The following is a 21989-nucleotide window of genomic DNA, read 5'->3' as shown; positions in this document are numbered from 1 at the left end:
TCACTCTGATGATATGTCATCTCTGTCCCGCTCAACAAGGTCACATGGGACTGAGAGGACCTCAGGACCACTCAGAACCCTGGGCCTCTACGGAGGCCTCCCTCCCTTGGGACACAGACACTAAGGTCAGAGAGAGGGAAGGATGAGGCTGACTGGACACTGCTTCAGGCTCACGGAACTGGTGGGAAGAGAACTAGCCATACTGTTGCCTCCCACAATGTTCAAACGCTTCAGTCTAGCCTGGCATAGCCAGACAATATCACACTGCTGCCTTGTGTTAGTAATGGCAGATAGAGTCTAGATGCGCTAGACTAGCTTCAGTCATACAATCTGGAGCAATTAAAGCTCTGAACATGATCAGAAGCGATTTGAAGCCTCCTCCTCCCCGCTTCCGTTTAGTCTTTACAGTCACACACAATGTGTCTGATATCCATGGAAATAATCTAAGCCAGGGGTCTTCAACGTTTTCAGGCCAAGGACCCCTTAGCCGAGAGAGAGATGAAGCAGGGACCCCCAGATTCCATATAGTTTGTTTGACAGCACAATCATCAGTGTATTTTGGATTCATGTCAATTTGTGTTATCAGATATTTAACCACTTGAACCGTACTTAAAAAAAACTTGACCTTTCACTCTGTGCATAGTTTGCTCTTTTTCCCCCCTAAACCAAACCTCTTTGCTAAAAATAGCCGATCTACAAGCTATTGTTGGCTAAAGTTCTCAGAATATGGACGTTAGGGTTCAAGTGGTTAATATAAAAAAGGAGAAAAAAGGTTTCTATCACACAAAGATTTGAAGGACCCCCTGTAGTAACTCTGAGGACCCCCTAAGGGTCCCAGACATCCTGTTGAAGACCCCTGATCTAAGCATACATATAGCTAGCTGCTTGTCCGAAATTCCAATATAATGTAAATGTAAATTTGTGAACGGAAACGACAAACAGATGACAGCTTCCGTTCTCAGCTCTCGGGAGGTGTAGTTCAAGACTCTAAACCAGGGGTAGGAAACCTTAGGCATGGGTGCCAACATTGGCACAGGGGAGGGTGGTCACTGGCACACTGGCAGAAATGTGAGAGAGAGGATCTATATCTTAAAATCAAACATTGTTTTAAATGTGGTCAATTAAACGTAGTCACCTAATTTGCAACAAATTACATCCTGCACATAATTCTACATTCATTAAAATTCTGAACTTTGACTGGGGAGGGAGTTGGGGATATAGGTGGGGTATTGCTCTGCGTCTAATGATTGTTATAACAATGTCCTGACAATCAAAATATGTCAGCCTTTTTAATGGTGTGTCATTAACTTTTATGTTGACATGGCACACTGACTATTAAGAAAATAAAAACATGGCACTTCATTTCAAAAAGGTTGCTGACCCCTGCTCTACGGTAGAAAGCATTTGGAGATTGTGGAATAGTTGTCTGGCTAGGTTTTTTGGTAATCTTTATGAATTCAAGTTTTTGTATTTCAGATTTAGAAGGCATTTTTGTTAATCAGCCTCAGGTCTAAACGGGTAAGAAAACAAGGGAATATGGCATTAACAAAGCCTCTCACCTTGAACTTGCCTTCGCTGGAGAAGATGCTGACCCACTTGTTGTCGTAGTCTGCGATGATGATGTCCCCGTTGGGGTGGACGGCCACGCCCGTGGGCCTCTGCAGCTGCCCGGGGGTCCGGCCGCGCACCCCGAAACGACTCCTGAACTGACCCTCGTTGGTGAAGATCTGAGGAAAACAGAGATACCACCACCGGGATGACACGAAGAATGACACAACGCCTGCAGTACAGTATATTGTTGCTGTCGGGTAGAAACCTATTATCTCCATATTTAAAATATGTTCATGTTTTTTGGAAAATTAATGCCCTAGTAGCCCTTAGTTAACAGTTTTGGACAAGTGAGGTTTCCACCCGACAGGGACAACAATAGTACTGTAAGTTGATCAGGGGTCCCCCAGGGGTCTATAGTAGGCTCTCTCTCCCTTTTTGCCCTCTACACTCATATCACAGAATGTTCAACCCAGAATAGGGGCGCTAGATGGTTAGCACCCATCTACTACTAATACTACTAATTATCATTATATTCATATTCAGCATCACTTTATTTACCAAGCACTGTATGTTTACACATATATACAGAATTATATTTTGCAGGTTGATTGCAAGAACACATTTTAACTTAATTTCCCATCTCCTTTGTACATTGTACAAAATACAGTGTTTATATTTGTTGATGCCATACTGTATATGTTTGTGTAATTTATTTGATGCTATGCTGATGAATTGAATACTATACATACTGTAGGACCACAATGGAAGTCCCCAGGACCTTTTTTTGTTATCCTTGTAGTCTTCGTGTCTCATTGTACAATGTGCTGTTTACATTTCTGACTAATAAAGTATTCAATCAATGAATGAAAAACATAGAGAAAAAGATAAATAAATGCACTTTTTAAAATGAAAACATTAAAATAAGAAGGTGGAAGTGAGGAAAACAAAAAAATCCTTAGCACTTGTTTTGGTTTTTATCTAACGACGGTGCACAGGGGGGTGGTGTAGGTTTCCATGACGATAGCAGACTACAGAGAGAATAGTGATGAGTCACTGCATTGGTGCGTTGATGCTGTACTGCAGGCTGATTGCAGTGCTGGACAATATGTACAAGCAAAGTATACTGTAGATCAGTGACTCTCAAACATGTTTGTACCAAGGACCCCAAATTGATATATATTTGGCCGTGAAAATGCTTTGTCCCTGAGATTCCCAGAAGAGAAGATTAAAAAGTTCAAAATGCAAACAAAAAGAAAGAAATATGTACAAGTCTGTATATGTCTGTATAATCCCATAAGGGCCAGACAGGAAAATTATTTAGTGAATGAATCATTCATTAATTCATTCATTCATACAAGCTTGCAGTGTGGCACAGAGTGGGGGCGCGCTGTGAGCTAGCTTGTACATCTGCTGTTTTTTTATAGCTCAATGTATACAATGTGTGTGTTATCACATCAGTACCTGAACACACTGTTTGTTGCTGTCAGTGTGCGTGTGCATGTGTGTGTGTGTGTATGCGTGTGCGTGCGCGCGTGTGTGTGTGTGTGTGCGTGTGCGTGCGTGTGTACCTGAACACACTGGTTGTTGCTGTCAGCGATCAGAACCTTGTCCTGAGAGGATGATGCAACTCCCTGTAGGTTGGTGAACTCCCCCTTGTTCCTCCCTTTAGTACCTGTAGAGAAAACATACAATATGACAACCTTTAGTACCTGTAGAGAAAACATACAATATGACAACCTTTAGTACCTGTAGAGAAAACATACAATATGACAACCTTTAGTACCTGTAGAGAAAACATACAATATGACAACCTTTAGTACCTGTAGAGAACACATACAATATGACAACCTTTAGTACCTGTAGAGAAAACATACAATATGACAACCTTTAGTACCTGTAGAGAAAACATACAATATGACAACCTTTAGTACCTGTAGAGAAAACATACAATATGACAACCTTTAGTACCTGTAGAGAAAACATACAATATGACAACCTTTAGTACCTGTAGAGAAAACATACAATATGACAACCTTTAGTACCTGTAGAAAACACATACAATATGACAACCTTTAGTACCTGTAGAGAAAACATACAATATGACAACCTTTAGTACCTGTAGAGAAAACATACAATATGACAACCTTTAGTACCTGTAGAGAAAACATACAATATGACAACCTTTAGTACCTGTAGAGAACACATACAATATGACAACCTTTAGTACCTGTAGAGAACACATACAATATGACAACCTTTAGTACCTGTAGAGAAAACATACAATATGACAACCTTTAGTACCTGTAGAGAAAACATACAATATGACAACCTTTAGTACCTGTAGAGAACACATACAATATGACAACCTTTAGTACCTGTAGAGAAAACATACAATATGACAACCTTTAGTACCTGTAGAGAAAACATACAATATGACAACCTTTAGTACCTGTAGAGAAAACATACAATATGACAACCTTTAGTACCTGTAGAGAAAACATACAATATGACAACCTTTAGTACCTGTAGAGAACACATAATATGACAACGTTTCACTGCATTATTAATGCGAATAAAACCTGATTATTATTTCACCCTTGTTCCTCCCTTTAGTACCTGTAGAGAACACATACAATATGACAACCTTTAGTACCTGTAGAGAACACATAATATGACAACGTTTCACTGCATTATTAATGCGAATAAAACCTGATTATTATTTCACCCTTGTTCCTCCCTTTAGTACCTGTAGAGAACACATACAATATGACAACCTTTAGTACCTGTAGAGAAAACATACAATATGACAACCTTTAGTACCTGTAGAGAACACATACAATATGACAACCTTTAGTACCTGTAGAGAAAACATACAATATGACAACCTTTAGTACCTGTAGAGAAAACATACAATATGACAACCTTTAGTACCTGTAGAGAACACATAATATGACAACGTTTCACTGCATTATTAATGCGAATAAAACCTGATTATTATTTCACCCTTGTTCCTCCCTTTAGTACCTGTAGAGAACACATACAATATGACAACCTTTAGTACCTGTAGAGAAAACATACAATATGACAACCTTTAGTACCTGTAGAGAACACATACAATATGACAACCTTTAGTACCTGTAGAGAAAACATACAATATGACAACCTTTAGTACCTGTAGAGAAAACATACAATATGACAACCTTTAGTACCTGTAGAGAACACATACAATATGACAACCTTTAGTACCTGTAGAGAAAACATACAATATGACAACCTTTAGTACCTGTAGAGAAAACATACAATATGACAACCTTTAGTACCTGTAGAGAAAACATACAATATGACAACCTTTAGTACCTGTAGAGAAAACATACAATATGACAACCTTTAGTACCTATGACAACCTTTAATACCTGTAGAGAAAACATACAATATGACAACCTTTAATACCTGTAGAGAAAACATACAATATGACAACCTTTAGTACCTGTAGAGAAAACATACAATATGACAACCTTTAGTACCTGTAGAGAAAACATACAATATGACAACCTTTAGTACCTGTAGAGAACACATACAATATGACAACCTTTAGTACCTGTAGAGAAAACATACAATATGACAACCTTTAGTACCTGTAGAGAAAACATACAATATGACAACCTTTAGTACCTGTAGAGAAAACATACAATATGACAACCTTTAGTACCTGTAGAGAAAACATACAATATGACAACCTTTAGTACCTGTAGAGAAAACATACAATATGACAACCTTTAGTACCTGTAGAGAAAACATACAATATGACAACCTTTAGTACCTGTAGAGAAAACATACAATATGACAACCTTTAGTACCTGTAGAGAAAACATACAATATGACAACCTTTAGTACCTGTAGAGAAAACATACAATATGACAACCTTTAGTACCTGTAGAGAAAACATACAATATGACAACCTTTAGTACCTGTAGAGAAAACATACAATATGACAACCTTTAGTACCTGTAGAGAACACATACAATATGACAACCTTTAGTACCTGTAGAGAAAACATACAATATGACAACCTTTAGTACCTGTAGAGAAAACATACAATATGACAACCTTTAGTACCTGTAGAGAAAACATACAATATGACAACCTTTAGTACCTGTAGAGAACACATACAATATGACAACCTTTAGTACCTGTAGAGAAAACATACAATATGACAACCTTTAGTACCTGTAGAGAAAACATACAATATGACAACCTTTAGTACCTGTAGAGAAAACATACAATATGACAACCTTTAGTACCTGTAGAGAAAACATACAATATGACAACCTTTAGTACCTGTAGAGAAAACATACAATATGACAACCTTTAGTACCTGTAGAGAAAACATACAATATGACAACCTTTAGTACCTGTAGAGAAAACATACAATATGACAACCTTTAGTACCTGTAGAGAAAACATACAATATGACAACCTTTAGTACCTGTAGAGAAAACATACAATATGACAACCTTTAGTACCTGTAGAGAAAACATACAATATGACAACCTTTAGTACCTGTAGAGAACACATACAATATGACAACCTTTAGTACCTGTAGAGAACACATACAATATGACAACCTTTAGTACCTGTAGAGAAAACATACAATATGACAACCTTTAGTACCTGTAGAGAAAACATACAATATGACAACCTTTAGTACCTGTAGAGAAAACATACAATATGACAACCTTTAGTACCTGTAGAGAAAACATACAATATGACAACCTTTAGTACCTGTAGAGAACACATAATATGACAACCTTTAGTACCTGTAGAGAAAACATACAATATGACAACCTTTAGTACCTGTAGAGAAAACATACAATATGACAACCTTTAGTACCTGTAGAGAACACATAATATGACAACGTTTTACTGCATTATTAATGTGAATAAATCCTGATTATTATTTCACCCTTGTTCCTCCCTTTAGTACCTAGAGAAAACATACAATATGACCTGCAGCATAGCCTTTTTTGGGTAAATAAAACCACCCCAAACCTGTTTTCACCCCAATCAGTGTCTGTTCAGTCTGAGCAGCAGGAGAAGAAACATCTCACCTGAGAGCCCTGGCCTGGAGTCGTATATGTTATGCGTCACTGACATGAGTTGAGTTGGTTGATTTTGTATGGTTATTGTGACGGCTAGAATCTACCTGCTTGTACTGTGAAGATGTGTATTTAGTCAAATTCAGTAATCACAGACCTAGTAATGTATGTTTGTATATTGTATTGAAAGGTCACTTGATTGTATCTAATGTATTATATTTTCTGTTTTTTTATAGTAAATAAACCATACCATAACATGGGTTAGGGTTAGGGCCTACCCATCGCTATAGAGTGATTGTTCAGTAACAGGATTCTCTCAAGCTCTTTATTAAACGGAATGCATTTTCAGGTCGGGATACCAACCCTATCCAATCAGGAAGAAGAACTCAGTCAGGATACAGATTAAAACAGTGAAATTGGAAGTGATGACACAAAGAAATGAGCACACAACATTGGAACTGGAACAATCTGGGGTAATCTGGGCTGAAATGTTGTTTCTCTGTGCAGCACTTTGTGACTTCTGTACTATGAAAAGCTCCACCGGCTGTCTGTCCGTCTGTCAGTCTGTCTGTCTGTCTGTCGGTCACGCCACGTCACACTTTTGCCCCTACTCTTATCTCTGGCACCGTTGGCCCTATCCATGCCAAACTTTGCACACACACCCCTTGGATGGCAAATCACAACCTCCGCCCCTTATTTCTCACATGGCCCTCTTCTAGCGCCACCATCAGTCAGATTTTTGCAAAACACATTTTTGGACACTGCCCCTACAAATGTTGGCCTAAAATCACGCAAAGCGGTACACAGTATCTCTAAAGTCATGTCATCAACATGGATCTGTCCCATTTCCCATATTCCCTCCTGATTGGCTACCATTGCCTTATAAAGTTTGTGTATGCGACCTGACGGTCGCTTGTCTACCGATTAGGGAATCTTACTGGTTAGTTATATATAAATAAACTAAAGTTGTTATTATTATTATTATCATCATTACCGATTCTGAAGATGAGGTCGTCTTCGATGGTGTTCTCTTTCCTCTTCCCAGTGCTGTACATGCTGGCTGGTCTCTTGATGGCCTTCTGCTTGACGTGACATCCTCCTCCTCCGCCGCTGCCCGGCGACTTGAGACGCTTCTTCACACCGTCCGCCGTGGGCGACACGTCGATGCACTTGGTGGCCTTGATCCTGAAGGGGCTTCCCTTGATGTGCTGCTCGTACAGACGCAGGGACAGGCTGAAGCTGCCCTCTCTGGGAGCGGGGATGGGACGATATGAAAGTTACACGTCAACACGATTATTGTGGAAAAAATGAATTGCGATTAACGATATTATCACGATTATTAAAATATGCTTAAAGGACAACTTTGTTTTTTTTTTACAACAAGGGTTCATATTTTAGAAAAGAAAACAGGAGTGTTAAAATGTTTTAATTTACTGCTTTCTATCGCTTTAGTGATTTTAACGATTTTGATTTCAGTGGGTGCCTGGGTGTGGGCATGCGTGCAAGTGGTTAAACATGTCTTTTTAGACACAATGAGCCCATTCCCAAATGCACCACAATCTTTCATGGGCAGATGTGACTTATGGGGGCTCTTATAATAATAATAAAGAAATCGCCGGCTTATTGTGTCTAAAAAGACATATTTAGCCACTTGCACAAATGCCCCCACCTACTGAAATCAAAATCGCTAAATCGATAGAAAGCAGTAAATGAAAACATTTTGACACTCGTGTTTTCTTTTCTCTAATTACAATCTAAAATATGAACCCTTGTCGTAAAAAAAAACAAAGTTGTCCTATAAAACCTAACATGGCACTTTTGAACCACCTCTTGAACCACCAGAATCCATATTATGGGCAGGAACGGTTCCCGAAAATAGCAGATCAACAAGCTCACAACGCATTGCGTTGCAACACATTGTGCGATTGTAGATCGTCTATTTTTAGCAAATCGTTTTGTGAAGTGAAATAAGAGTGTTACCAAAGGCAGTCTTTTATCAAGTACAGTGGGTTTAAGTGGTGCTGAATTTGCTGCTCAACAAAAGCTAATTCATCCGAGTGAATGACAGAGGACAATTTTTTTATCTCTGCAATACGATTATTTTAAGCATTTTGTTATCACGATAAACGATAGTACCGATCATGGTCCCATCCCTACCTGGGAGCAGTGAACAGGTACTCGTACGTCCCGTTCTTGTTGTCAACGATCTGCCCGCCGCCCGGCGTCACGCTGCCGTCCGGCGCCAGCAGCTCTGCCTCGATGACGGCGTTCCCCATCTTGCACAGCTCGCCGTCCTGCAACCGAGAAGAAGATACAGCGGTTATCGATGTGTCTGTGACATGGACCAACGCGTCCGTGGCAAAGACTAACAGCTAAATGTGACTCCCGGGATTCAAACCTGGGTCTCCCATGTGAAAGTCCAACATCTTAACCACCAGACCAAAGGGATATCCCTTTGGACCAGGGGAGATGCTACACTTTTGAGGCCATCAGGCTGAGGCAGTGAGTCACTCTGCTACATATTTCTGTCCATGCCTTACACCTTATCTATAAACTGAAGAACATTTTAAATACTTCAAATAGGCGAACTACATCGACACGTTGTGAGCTTGTAGATCAGCTATTTGAAAATGTCAAGAGTTTAGGGATAAAATATGGCCCTTAAGTCGGACAAAATAAAAACAACTTTATTAAGAAAAACTACTTAAAAAGGTTAAAAACTATAAAAGAAAAGTAAACAATGGGGTTGGGATTTATGTAGGGATAAATGTTCTTATTTTGATCACAAGACAAGACACTATGGCACTTACTTCTACTACTTGTAGAGTGGACTATAGTTATGGACCACCATAACTAGTCTGACCACCAAAGCTAAACTAACTCACTAAACCTCCTAACTCCATTGGATCATGAAACTGTCTGTCAAAACTCCTAACTCCACCCCTCTGCCCTGCGTGGCACACAGAGCAGCTGCAGAGTGGAAGATAACTACGTCAGTCTAATCAATGATGGACATTACAACTATCTGCACATTCACTGGTCTAAAACCTCCACTTGAGCTGCATTTGGGTAAAGTGATGATAATAATGACACATGCAAGTATCTGACAATGTATGAACTCACAATACCAACTTTGATGAGGCAGTACAATGTTTTTTTTAGGCTACAAACACTACCAGTGCGCTCTGCGTGTGAGATTCCACCGTGCCATATCCTGAAGGAATGCAACCTTCTGATTGGTTGCGAGGCCGTTTCAGACAGAAAATGTGAAAGAAGATGTCAATTTCACTACGTCTTTAAACGACAACTTAGTTTATTTTTTTACAACATGGGTTCATGTTTTAGACTTAATAGAGCAAAGAAAAGATGAGTGTTAAAACATTTTCATTTACTGCTTTCTATGGTTTCAGTGATTTTACCAATGTTGGTGGGGGCATGCTTACAAGTGGCTAACTATGTCTTTTTAGACACAATAAGCCGGCGATTTCTTTATTACTATTTACAGTAACACTACTAGCCCCCATAAGTCACATCTGTCACTGTGAAAGATCAGGGTGCATCTTGGGAATTTGAGTCTAATGGCAGCCCCCTGCAACAGACACCCAGCTGTACAGTATGTACAGACAGTACACACAGAAAACAACTAGCCTACTATCTACAATGTTGATTCTACTGCTTGTTTTCAAGGATTTTCACCAGACAAAGTGACTGATAATGAAACGATTCTTTGCTCTAGGTGCTATCTAAACCAGTGTTTCTCAACCTTTTTTCAGCATGGGTACACTTGTCATGTCCCAAGAATCCATGGGCACACCAACATAATACGGGGGTGTAAATATCGTCACTGTCGGGAAGAAACCTTGTTGCGACCGTAGGGAGCTACTTACTGTAGAAACCTCCACCGGCTGTCCGTGGGTCAGTGAGTCAGTGAGTCAGTGAGTCAGTCACACTTTTGCCCTGCTCATATCTCCACAACCGTTGCCCCCATCCATGCCACATTTTGCACACACACTCCTTGACTGCCAAACTACAACCTCCAAGGACCCCCGGAGCCTGGGGGGACCCCCAGATGTAAAAAATGACCAAATGTGCTCACACGTCACACGTCACACTTTTTCCCTGCTTATATCTCCGCACCCGTTGACCCGATCCATGCCAGATTTTACACACACACTCCTTGCCTGCCAAACTACAACCTCCAAGGACCCCCGGGACCCCCAGATGTAAAAAATGACCAAATGTGCAAAAATGACCAAATGACCACCCCAATGGGGCTGCTCACGGGGAATTCCCGGGGACCACCGACTCCTGGTGCTCCAGAACGGATGCAAAAGTGGTGGCGCCCCCAGTGGAGGACCCCCTGCCACTGCAGCGCACATAAAATGCCGTAACTCGGCCTAGGAGCGTCCGGGAGAGCCGGGGCCGGTACCTATTCGTCCGCCAAGGCAACGCGGAGACCCCACCCCTCATTTCTCACATGGCCCTATTCTAGCGCCACCTTCAGGCCGATTTTTAAAACACATTTTTGGACACTGCTCCTACAGTTTTTGCCCTAAAATCACGAATATCACTACACAGCATGTCTACACTCATGTCATCAACATGGATCAGGAAGATTTTGGAAAAACACATTTTTGCCTTATTTGTGGAGATAAGCCACCTACGGTTGCTTATCTCCCGATTAGGGAGTCTTACTGGTATCTCCAAGTTTCAAATGTGTACGTTTCTTCGCAAAGTAAAGCCCTGCTTCATCATACAAGGCTGTCGCACGACAGTAGTGAAAACAGCTGATCTACAAGCACACAACGCCTCGCACCGCGAGGCGTTGTGTGCTTGTAGATCGGCTGTTTTCACTAGTTTAAATCATTTTTTAAAATGATAAATACAATACTGGCTTTCAAGCAGTTTCAAGGGGCACACTTTACCCTTCTCAGGGGCACACCAAAGGTCCCCAGGCACAGGGGTTGAGAAACACTGATCTAAAACATGTGCTTGACTATCTAAAACAAGTCAAAAGTACTTTTCCCACCCCTGCAGTGTTTTAGGTACCTTGTCCTTGGTGGTGACGGTGACGGAGGTGGGCAGGCCCACCACACAGTGCCTTAGGCCGTCTCCCGTGGCAACGCTCTGGGTGGCCACGGCGTTGGTGGTGAGGATGGAGCCCAGGTTGTGGATGGACTTCTTCAGACCCTCCGTCTCAGACAGGAAGTCCAGGTGCTGGTTCTCACCGGGACGCAGGGGGAGGTCCTGGAGGGACGGGACGGTTAATCCACCTCATCCATTTCAGAGATTATTTAAAAAGTATATGTTAAAGGGAAACTATGTAAGACAAAAATCTTTCTGCAAGGAAAGGATAACTTAAAGGAATTCTCTTTAGGATCATTATATGCATTATGGATGTTCTTTAATTGACAGGAGACTATGAATGGACTAACGGTTTGTGGCATTCTGTTGCTCTATCAGTGTATTTATTTCCCTTTGTTGATGCTGTTGTTTGTTATGTGGATGCACTAAACAACCTTTCATTGTATGTCTCATACAGTGACAAATACAAATCTTCTATTGAGACATTTAGATCATGCAAAGGTTTAATCCTGAATTGAACTGTACTTTCCTGTGCCTTTTTTGCAAACTGCTAATTAAGTAATCAATCAATCAATCAATCAATCAATCAATCATTAGAATAATGGCTAATATAACGAATAAAGTCTAGTTTTCAGACTGACCTGTATGGCCAGTTCACTGAGTCTCTCACTCATCTGCTTCTTGACCAGCAGAACCTCAGCCTCGCTGCCGTGGCTCAGAGCCTGTTCTGTGAAGTTACAGCTGCTGTTGATGCCATCCTGACCCTGGAGGAGGCTGTCCAACTGGGCCTGCAGGACCTGGACACGCACACACACACACACATGCACGCACACACACATACACAGACACGCACACAAAATATACATAGACAACTGTGAGGAAAACAACACCACTGGAATGACACAACAACCCATATATTGTCGCTGTTGGGCATAAACCTCTGATCTCCAAACTTTGGAGCGGTGCTAACCACTCCAATATGTGACTCCGTCCATGAGTTTTTCCAAGAGGTACTGTATCAAATACTGATATTTGATCCCCGTCCTGTGATGTCAGGTGGTTCTATCATCATCATCATCATCATCATCATCATCATCATCACCAGCATCGCTCACTTCACACTGGTGTGAATTACAATTTACAATTTAGCAGACGCTCTTAATCCAGAGTAATAGATCTACACATCTACAGCAATTCATTCAACAAATACAACATAATGTATAGCCTAAATGTATGTAAAGCCATACTAAAAACATTAAGAAAGGGAAAGCTATTCAGCCATTTGGCCCCTCAAGAGTCTCCCAACAAACCCTTAGGGCTCATGTGGTAAAACAGCTCCATCACAGTCTATCCAATCAATGAACACTCACCTGTTTCTGACCCCCACTACCCTGCTCTTCTGAGTCCATTTTATCCTCCTTAATGGTAACTTTAAACCTTATATCCTGCACTCATTCCTACAGCAATGCCTTGTGAGTAACATACAGTAAGTGTACAGTATAAGTGTAATCAGACACTCAGTGCGCTGGCTGCAGATACACTAACTCACTCACTGGCAGCATGTTCACTGTTCAGCATGAGCAACACTTAACTCCTCCCTTAGGGGTGGGTGTGTGTGGGAATGAAACCAGCCAATCACAGTGCAGATACAGTAAACCGTTACCCCATCCATCTACATGCTGTCATCATGGAGCTTCCTGTGCTGTGCTTCTGACAGGAAGACACTGACATGATGATAATAAACACTAAACACCCCCCCGAAGGGTTAAACATTAACCATGTGATGATGGAGAGGTCCCTGGGGGGTGGTGGTGTGGAGGGTGGGGGTGGAGCAGAGGTGGGGATTGGGTGGAGAGATACTCTCTCTCTCTCTCACACACACACACACACACACACACACACACACACACACACACACACACACACACACACACACACACACACACACACACACACACACACACACACACAAACACGTCACACACAAACACACGCACACACACACTACTACTACAACTACTAAAAACAAACTTCATTTCCTCCTCCCCCTTCTCTCTCTCTCTCTCTCTCTCTCTCTCTCTCTCTCTCTCTCTCTCTCTCTCTCTCTCTCTCTCTCTCTCTCTCTCTCTCTCTCTCTCTCTCTCTCTCTCCTTGGCTCCTCCCTGTTCTAATGTGTTGTTTAATCAGTTATCAGTAACGGTCCAGATTCCTGACACATGATGACTCAGCATAAACACACTGCTTTATACAGTCGAAGTGCTGTCGTTCACGTGTCAGAGATTATGATGTTTATGGCAGTATTTGTCATATATTTTTAGGGCCTGTGCGTGCGTGTGCACCATACTTCTATGCCAGTTAGACACAGAAGCACCTCCACTACAGAACCTTTAGTTACGTAATGTTTGGTATTTTCTGAAACATTTAACTTTCATTTTATAATAGATGTCAGTAGGGCTCGGGTCGGGGCTGACATTTTCAGCCTGAATACATCAAGCTGCCTCACGCCATACAGAAACAGGAGATAGGATCCTGCCCTATAGGCCTCATGGCTCGGCATGGCTTCCTGTCTCAATCCAAAATAAAACGCTTACAAGCGCCTCCCAAGGGCCGACCCGAACTGCCGAGACCGCTGGCCTATCAGTCTGGGCACGTATGCTCTAAACTGGTTCGAGTCCTGTTCCCGACAATCTTTACTGCATGTCTTTCTAGGTTGACCACCTAAAAACAGGCCCGATGCAGGACCGGTGACCCCGTTTTGCGGGACAATGCAGGACGGGACGGGGCCGGGGGAACAAAAAAAAACTTGTTCTCCATGTTACAACAACGAGAGAGAGAGAGAGAGAGAGAGGGAGAGAGAGAGAGAGACTGATATCGTCTCGGTGCGTCCAACGGAAGGAGAGAATGAAGACCTATGCTTCACATGAGTGTCACATATTGTGAAAACAAATCCCACCTATTTTTTCTTTTTTTTCCCCCCTCCATGTCTCTGATTCGCAGGACATTAGTACCGTTTTGCGGGACTTGGGACAAGTGGTCACCCTATGTCTTTCTCCCTGTTTCCTGTCCATCTCCACTTTCCACAAAAAATAAAGGCAGAAATACCCCCCCAAAATATCTAAAGTATAAAGTATGGAACACTGGCCCTATTGTCAGCTAAGGTGTTGTCCTCCAAAGCGTTCTCAGCCCACACATCTGACCACTAAACACATCAGCCGTTACGCCAGGGCTCCACTGCAGCCTGATTGTTTTCCAGCATGGATCAATGGAACAAAGTTAGTATTGTTATCCTAGCCTGGGGCCAGCCTATATACTAATGCAGCTAACTTACATCCCCTCCTTGTTTTAACATGTGTGGGGATGTCTAGCTGCAGCTAGGCTATAGTTATCCTACTTATCGGTAAACACATTTTTTCAAGGTTTTAGAGAACAAACTACCATGAAATCGACCTCCCTTCCCCGAAAGGAACACGGGCAAGTTGTGTTTGCATAGACGGCCAACAAAGCCAGATGCACCACGTTGGATTTGACCCACAACATCTGTGGTGGCGGGGATTTAAATAGTTTTTAACACATCCTTTTCATGTTCATGTTATATTAACTTTAAAGTAGACTAATTATTTGGGGGCCACTTGCAATAGGCTACCCTCATGGCCCACTAGTCACGGACCACGGGTATGGAGTGGCTGCACTAAACCATAACAGAGGAGAAACAGACAGTGATGGGCAGTAGCTAGCTACAAGTAGCCAAGCTACACAGCTTAACTACATTTCTAAGTAGCGTAACATAGATTTGCTACATTTCTCTGGGTAGCTTGTAGTGTAGTTTAGCTATATTTAATCCGAGTAACTAGTAATGTAGCTTACTACATTTTCCAAATAGCTTGCCCCATCACGGTTGGGAAACATACATACTGTACATAAATAGACCTGTCAATTGCAATAGTGTCCCCAATAGTGAGGGGACATTCAAGACGTCCCCCTCCCCAGGGGGATACCAAGATGACAGTGAAGTGACAATTTAAGAACTTAAGAAAAGGTAAAAAAGTTGTGTCGATTTGGCTATACTTTTGCCATGTAGCTTGTAGCTTAGATAACTACATTTCTTTGGGGATAACTTCACTGTAGCTTTAGCTATATTTAATCGAGTGTAACTTGTAGCTTAGGTAACTATATTTTCCAAGTAGCTTGCCCATCACTGGAAACAGATGAAGAACAGAGAAGAGAGGAGGCTGTGAAGGGTTAAAAGTAACAACAGAGCAGCCTCTCAGTCACTGATGCGATCTAAAGTCTAAAGCTCAACTCAAGACAAGTACAGGTGTGGCAGCGGAAGCGCACACACACACATACTGTACACACACAGACAACTAGACACACAGCACGCTCTCTACTAAACAAAAAAACTTCAGTTCAACAGGATTTTTTTTCTGAAATATTGACATCATAAAGACAGGTGAGTACATTATGATAAGGATGTATTATTCTGTAATAGAGAACAAAGACTTATTAAACTGTATCCAAGTTTCCTATAAGTTTTGTTTTCCTGGAAATCCTGTAGTCTAATGGTTCAGTATGCAAGACAGGCTTCCCTTACAGTATGCGCCAACATTATTGAGCTCTATTCTAATATGATATAAAAAAAAAAAAAAAAAAAAAAACTGTACCAATTATTCTGGGATATTATAACATCAGATTATGGTAAAACAATGGGTAGTTCGGAAATCTCTGTTAAGCTGTCAGTAGTATAGCATTCAAGAACTAAGTTTCTTTCCATGTTTATTTACAGTGTATAGAAATGGCGTGTGCCAGCATTCTCCTGTCTGAAGAGCAGTTCCTGTGTTCCATCTGTCTGGATGTGTTCACTGATCCAATCACCACCACATGTGGACACAACTACTGCAACACCTGCATCACACATTACTGGGACACCAGTGATGTGTGTCAGTGTCCACTATGCAACGAAACCTTCGACAAGAGACCAAAGTTCTCTGTTAATAAAGTCTTCTCTGAGATGGCTGATCAATTCCGGAAGTCAAGGCAGCTGAAAAACAAGTCCAGCGCAAACCAGGAACCTGCTGAATCAGATGAAGTCTCCTGTGATGTCTGTAATGAGACCAAACTCAAAGCCCTGAAGTCCTGCCTGGTGTGTCTGATGTCCTACTGTGACACTCACCTGGAGCCTCACCACCGAGTCACGCGGTTAAAACGACACAAACTAATCGACCCTGTGAAGAACCTTGACGACATTCTGTGTAAGAAACATGACCGACCTCTGGAACTGTTCTGTAAGACTGACAACATGTGTGTTTGTCAGTTCTGCACCGAGTCAGACCACAGCTTACATCAAATTGTATCTCTGGAAGAGGCTTATGAAGGGAAGAAGGCTGAGCTGGGAAAGACAGAGGCTGAAGTTCAGCAGATGATCCAGGAGAGACAAGTGAAGATTCAGGAGGTCAAACACTCAGTACAGCTCAGCAGGAAAGATGCAGACAGAGAGATAGCAGACAGTGTGCAGGTCTTCACTGCTCTGATCAGCTGTATTGAGAGGAGCCAGGCTGAGGTCATTGAGGTGATTGAAGAGAAGCAGAAAACAACAGAGAAACAGGCTGAAGGCTTCATTAATGAGCTGCAAAATGAAATCACTGAGTTAAAGAAGAGAAGCTCTGAGCTGAAGCAGCTCTCACACACTGAAGACCACCTCCACCTCCTCCAGAACATCCCATCCATCAACACCCCTCCACCCACAAAGGACTGGACAAACATCAATGTCCACAAGTCTTTATATGTGGGGACTGTGAGGACAGCTGTGGCTCAGCTGGAGAAGACACTCAGTCAAGAACAAGAGAAGCTGTGTGGTGTTGAGCTGAGTAAGATCCAGCAATATGCAGTGGATGTAACTCTGGACCCTGATACAGCACACTGTGAACTCATCCTGTCTGAAGATGGAAAACAAGTTTATGATGGAGAAGTAGAGATGAATCTCCCAGATAACAAAGATAGATTCACTGACTATTTATCTGTCTTAGGAAAACAAAGCTTTTCGTCAGGAAGGTTTTACTATGAAGTTCAGGTTCAAGGCAAGACTAACTGGGTTTTAGGAGTGGTCAGAGCAGAGAGTCCATCGACAGGAAAGGGGAAATCACAAGGACCCCTGATGTTGGTTACTGGACTATAGAGCTGACGGATGGAAATGAGTACTGGGCTGCTGCTGACCCTGATGTTCCCCTCCCTGTAAAACAGGAGCTCCAGAAAGTGGGAGTGTTTGTGGATTATGAGGAGGGTCTGGTCTCCTTTCATGATGTGGAGGCCAGAGTTCATCTCTACTCTTATACTGGCTGCACCTTCACTGAGAAACTCTATGCATTCTTCAATCCATGTGACTCCAGTGATGGTAAAAACTCTGGTCCTTTGATCATCAGACCTGTCATTCACACTGGTTAGACTAATTTAATCCTACATTTTTATGTTCATTTTCTCAACAAAGACAACAAATGTCTATATGGATGGAGGGGCTGATTTACATGTTTATTTTTCATTAACTTGTCGTTTCTAATCAAGCCATTTAACAGTTGATCCCAACAGATGTATAATATTGGCAGTGGTGGAAAGTAACTAAGTACATATACTCAAGTACTTAAAGTACATGTGCAATTTTGAGGTACTTTAATTTTACTTGAATACTTTTCTCAATACTTAATATTTCTACTCCACTACATCTCAGAGTCAGAGGCAATTATTTTACTCAATTACAATTGAAAACTTTAGTTACAAGTTACTTTGTAGATTTAGATAATTATTATTACGAAACATCCAATAACCAAGCTCTATTTTATGCTTTAGCAGATCTACAAGTTGACTGTTGTGAAGCTTGTTGATCGGCTAATTTCAATAAAGTTTGACAAAATGTGACAAATTGTATTGATTTTACTTTGGTGATTGGCACTGTAAGTAATTGATGCAATGTTTGAACTTTTACTCAAAACCCATTCAGGACAGGAACCCTTTTTGGGCTTTTTTACCTTTCAAGACAGGAACCCCTTTTGGGTAGTTGTTGCTACTTTTTTTTTATATATATATAAATATTTGAAGTATTCCAGAAAAAAGCCTGAGTAGACAATAAAATTACCAAATTAATAAGTTAAATTCCAGCACAGTCTATTGGGTTCCATGATATTAGTCCAAATGACTTTGATTCACTGAGAAACTCATTCATTCTTCATTCTTTAATCCTCGTCCTAATAAGCACAGTACTAAAAACTCTGCTCCTCTGACCATCTCTCCTGTCAACCACATCAGTTAGACTTTTCCTTTCCATGTCTAAATCTTAAATTCTTATACTGTACATGCAAATCCTAACATTAAATATTGTCATTTTTGTCTCCAATTTGTAAAAATAAGCATTGAATAAAATGATATTTTATGCATGTATATATTAGCAGCCACTACCCCAACCTTTAACTATTCATACAAAATGGACAATTAATATGAATCCAAAACTTTAAAGTGGCACTATTATGTAACTTAGTATAAATTAATAAAATGTAATTTTGTCCAAGCTGTATGGTGGAGTATGATAGGACATGTTGTTATGGTTTATATCATCTTTTTATATGACTAACTGACCATCTGACAGCAGATCAAGGTCCAGCTTGTGACTGGGTGACACTGACCAGATTACAACCGAGGCTCTGTGGAATTCGGTGCACCGTGCCCACAAGGCCAGGTCACTGTCTGGTAGAAACAAGGCCTTATCAACTGTCTGCCTGTACCTAAACAATGGGAATTGTTTAGGTTTATAAGGCTTCGCTGGGGTTTTACCGACACCAGAAGGACATCTTTTCCCCCCGACCATGGATTACAATGAACTCTTTGTCTTGACATTTTTGGAAACATCCCATGAACTGTTTAAACGTCATCGATGGACTGACCAAGTGACCATACATATACTCATGTCAAAACATCATTTTGTCAGAGAGAGCACAAACCATTATTTCTGTTGTACCTGTCTTGATTACTCTCTCTCCATAGTAAACATTCCATTTACACTCTGATTCACTCTCCTGTCTTATTTCTTTGTGATCGATTATTGTATCTCATATGGGAATTAGAAATGTTGTTGTTTACAAAGAATTTATTTTACAGAGTACATTTTAATTGTTATTATACATTTTTCACAAATAAACCCCTGCTTGATCGTACCACAGCGACACACAAACACATAAAAAGTAGCAGATCTACAAACTCCACAGAGACCATAGTTTAGTATTCTTGTAATATATCTTAAATTCCAGTGCTTAAACCACAGGCAGGAAGCCAGGTTCAAATCTGTGGTAGAAGAGGAGAGTTACATAATGCAGCTTTAACTTAATTAATGAATTAACTTAAGTAATATTTTGTTGTTATTTTTGTTGTATGTATTGTATGTTGTTGTTGTATGTATGTTGTATGTTGTATTTTCTCTGACAAATATGACCATGAACATGTCTGACGTCTTATTAATAGACATGTTAATACAGTATGGTCATATTTGTCCAGAAACACACAAGCACACATGCAGATAACTTCAACGACACAGTATTTACAGTACAGTATACTGTAGTAGTGATGTCAACATAGTCCAGATGTTCTCAGTTCTCATTTTCATGTTGAGGACCCCAAATTAATACGTATTTGGCCACAGACCCCCATCTGAGAAGTTGTTGTACCTGGGACCCCCATACAAGAATATGCGTTAACATGTTTCAATTTTCTTTTTTTAAATAGCACGTTTCTTTTGTGGTTTTTTTTTTCCTCTTTTTTTTGTTGTAAACAATTGCAATATGACGTGCTGTGAGCTTGTAGATCTGCTATTTCCAAGTAACTGAAGTCTATAGGGGTTAAAGTGGTTAAAATATGTTTTGCTATATCAACTGATTTGGTTGGGGACCCCCTGGAAGCCCCTCAAGGACCGCTGCGGGTCCCCAGAACTCAGGTTGAGCATCACTATACTGTATATTAGCCTCAAGCCTCAAGGTACAGCTGGACCACACGTGATTGGATTTTCATAATGGAAAATGATTTTATTTTGTCAAATTCAATGCTTATGTATGCTTGAACCAATCAATCTCATCCAATAATAATAATGTCATAATGTCACCATCAATACATCTTCAACTTTTAATTATAATGTTCCATGTTTTGTATGACGCCCACTTTTCAATGTTCAAATCAAATTCCTATCAACGTTACGCCCAACCTCCCTATCCTGTTTCACCAGGAAATAACTAGGTCATGATATGCAACTTATCCTGTTTTACCTGGGAATAGCGAGGTCATGACACGCAACTTACTGTATACTGTCCAAAAGCTGTTTAATAATGTACTTCAATGCCCACTTTATTTAATTTTTATGTGAGAAATACAGTGGTTCTCAAACATTTTCATGTCAAGCTCACAGTGAGCTTGTAGATCGGTTCTTTTCGAATAGCCAAAGTATTAAAAAAAAAGGTTAAAGTGGTTAAACATGTTGCTGGGGACCCCCTGGCACCCTCCCCAAGGAACCCTTGGAGGTACCCGGACCACACTTTGAGAACCACTGCAATAAATCATTGAATGATTGACTGTCGTAGGGTGGACGTCACAAATGTGACATGCGTAACAAATACACCATGAAATAGTTTTTAACAAACATTTTTCATATTCATTATGTATCATGAAATCGTAGTGTTTTGTCAATTATTTGGAGGCCCAGCACTTGCAGTAGGCTATAGCCTCATGGCCCACCTAAGACTGCACTAAACTAGCCTCGCAACAGCCAGACTCTCCAAAAGGAGAGTCTGGGAGTCCTCCGTAGACAATGCATTACGCGATGACGTAGTTACTTACTTTGACTGACAGGTCCATTCAGTAGTCATCAGCGCATCAAAACATCGTCGGGAGAACATCAAATAAGTCTTTTCCAGACAGAAAGGTGCAAACTGTTGTTCGTTTTTAAGTTATGAGATGCCGTTGATTTCAGATAAAACTTTGCTTAATGCAGCTTTTATTTGCGATTTGTGAACTCGCATCGGACATGGGGTCCGCCATGTTTGTTGTCAAAATGCGAGAGCTGTAGCAGCCGCTCGACCAATCAGGAGCGGTGTGAGGCGGGTTCGCTCGAAATGCAGCCTTTTGATTGGAAATTGAGAACCACTTTCTCATAAAGAGACTCGATGGGAGGGATACCAGACCGAGAAAGGAAGCACATTGGTGATGACGTAGCTCGGGATGGCTTGCGAGGCT

At 41.0% G+C, this 21989-nt stretch overlaps 1 protein-coding gene and 1 pseudogene across 2 annotated transcripts in view; one reads left to right on the top strand and one right to left on the bottom strand.

The window, feature by feature from the left end:
- trim2a (tripartite motif containing 2a) overlaps positions 1 to 21989 on the bottom strand; it is a 100362-nt gene that overhangs the window by 9783 nt on the left and 68590 nt on the right. The window contains 6 exon segments of the mRNA XM_080722285.1: positions 1560 to 1727; positions 3120 to 3223; positions 7642 to 7895; positions 8805 to 8941; positions 11697 to 11894; positions 12374 to 12529. Coding sequence (XP_080578411.1) covers positions 1560 to 1727; positions 3120 to 3223; positions 7642 to 7895; positions 8805 to 8941; positions 11697 to 11894; positions 12374 to 12529 — 1017 coding nt within the window.
- LOC308281561 (E3 ubiquitin-protein ligase TRIM39-like) lies at positions 16525 to 18170 on the top strand (annotated as a pseudogene). Its single transcript has one exon. The product of its transcript is annotated as an E3 ubiquitin-protein ligase TRIM39-like (transcript).

The sequence above is a fragment of the Nannobrachium achirus genome (assembly GCF_963921795.1).
Source record: "Nannobrachium achirus genome assembly, chromosome: 3".
Lineage (NCBI taxonomy): Eukaryota > Metazoa > Chordata > Actinopteri > Myctophiformes > Myctophidae > Nannobrachium > Nannobrachium achirus.
The sequence above is the reverse complement of the archived record's forward strand: the minus strand, read 5'-3'. Positions and strand labels throughout refer to the sequence as shown.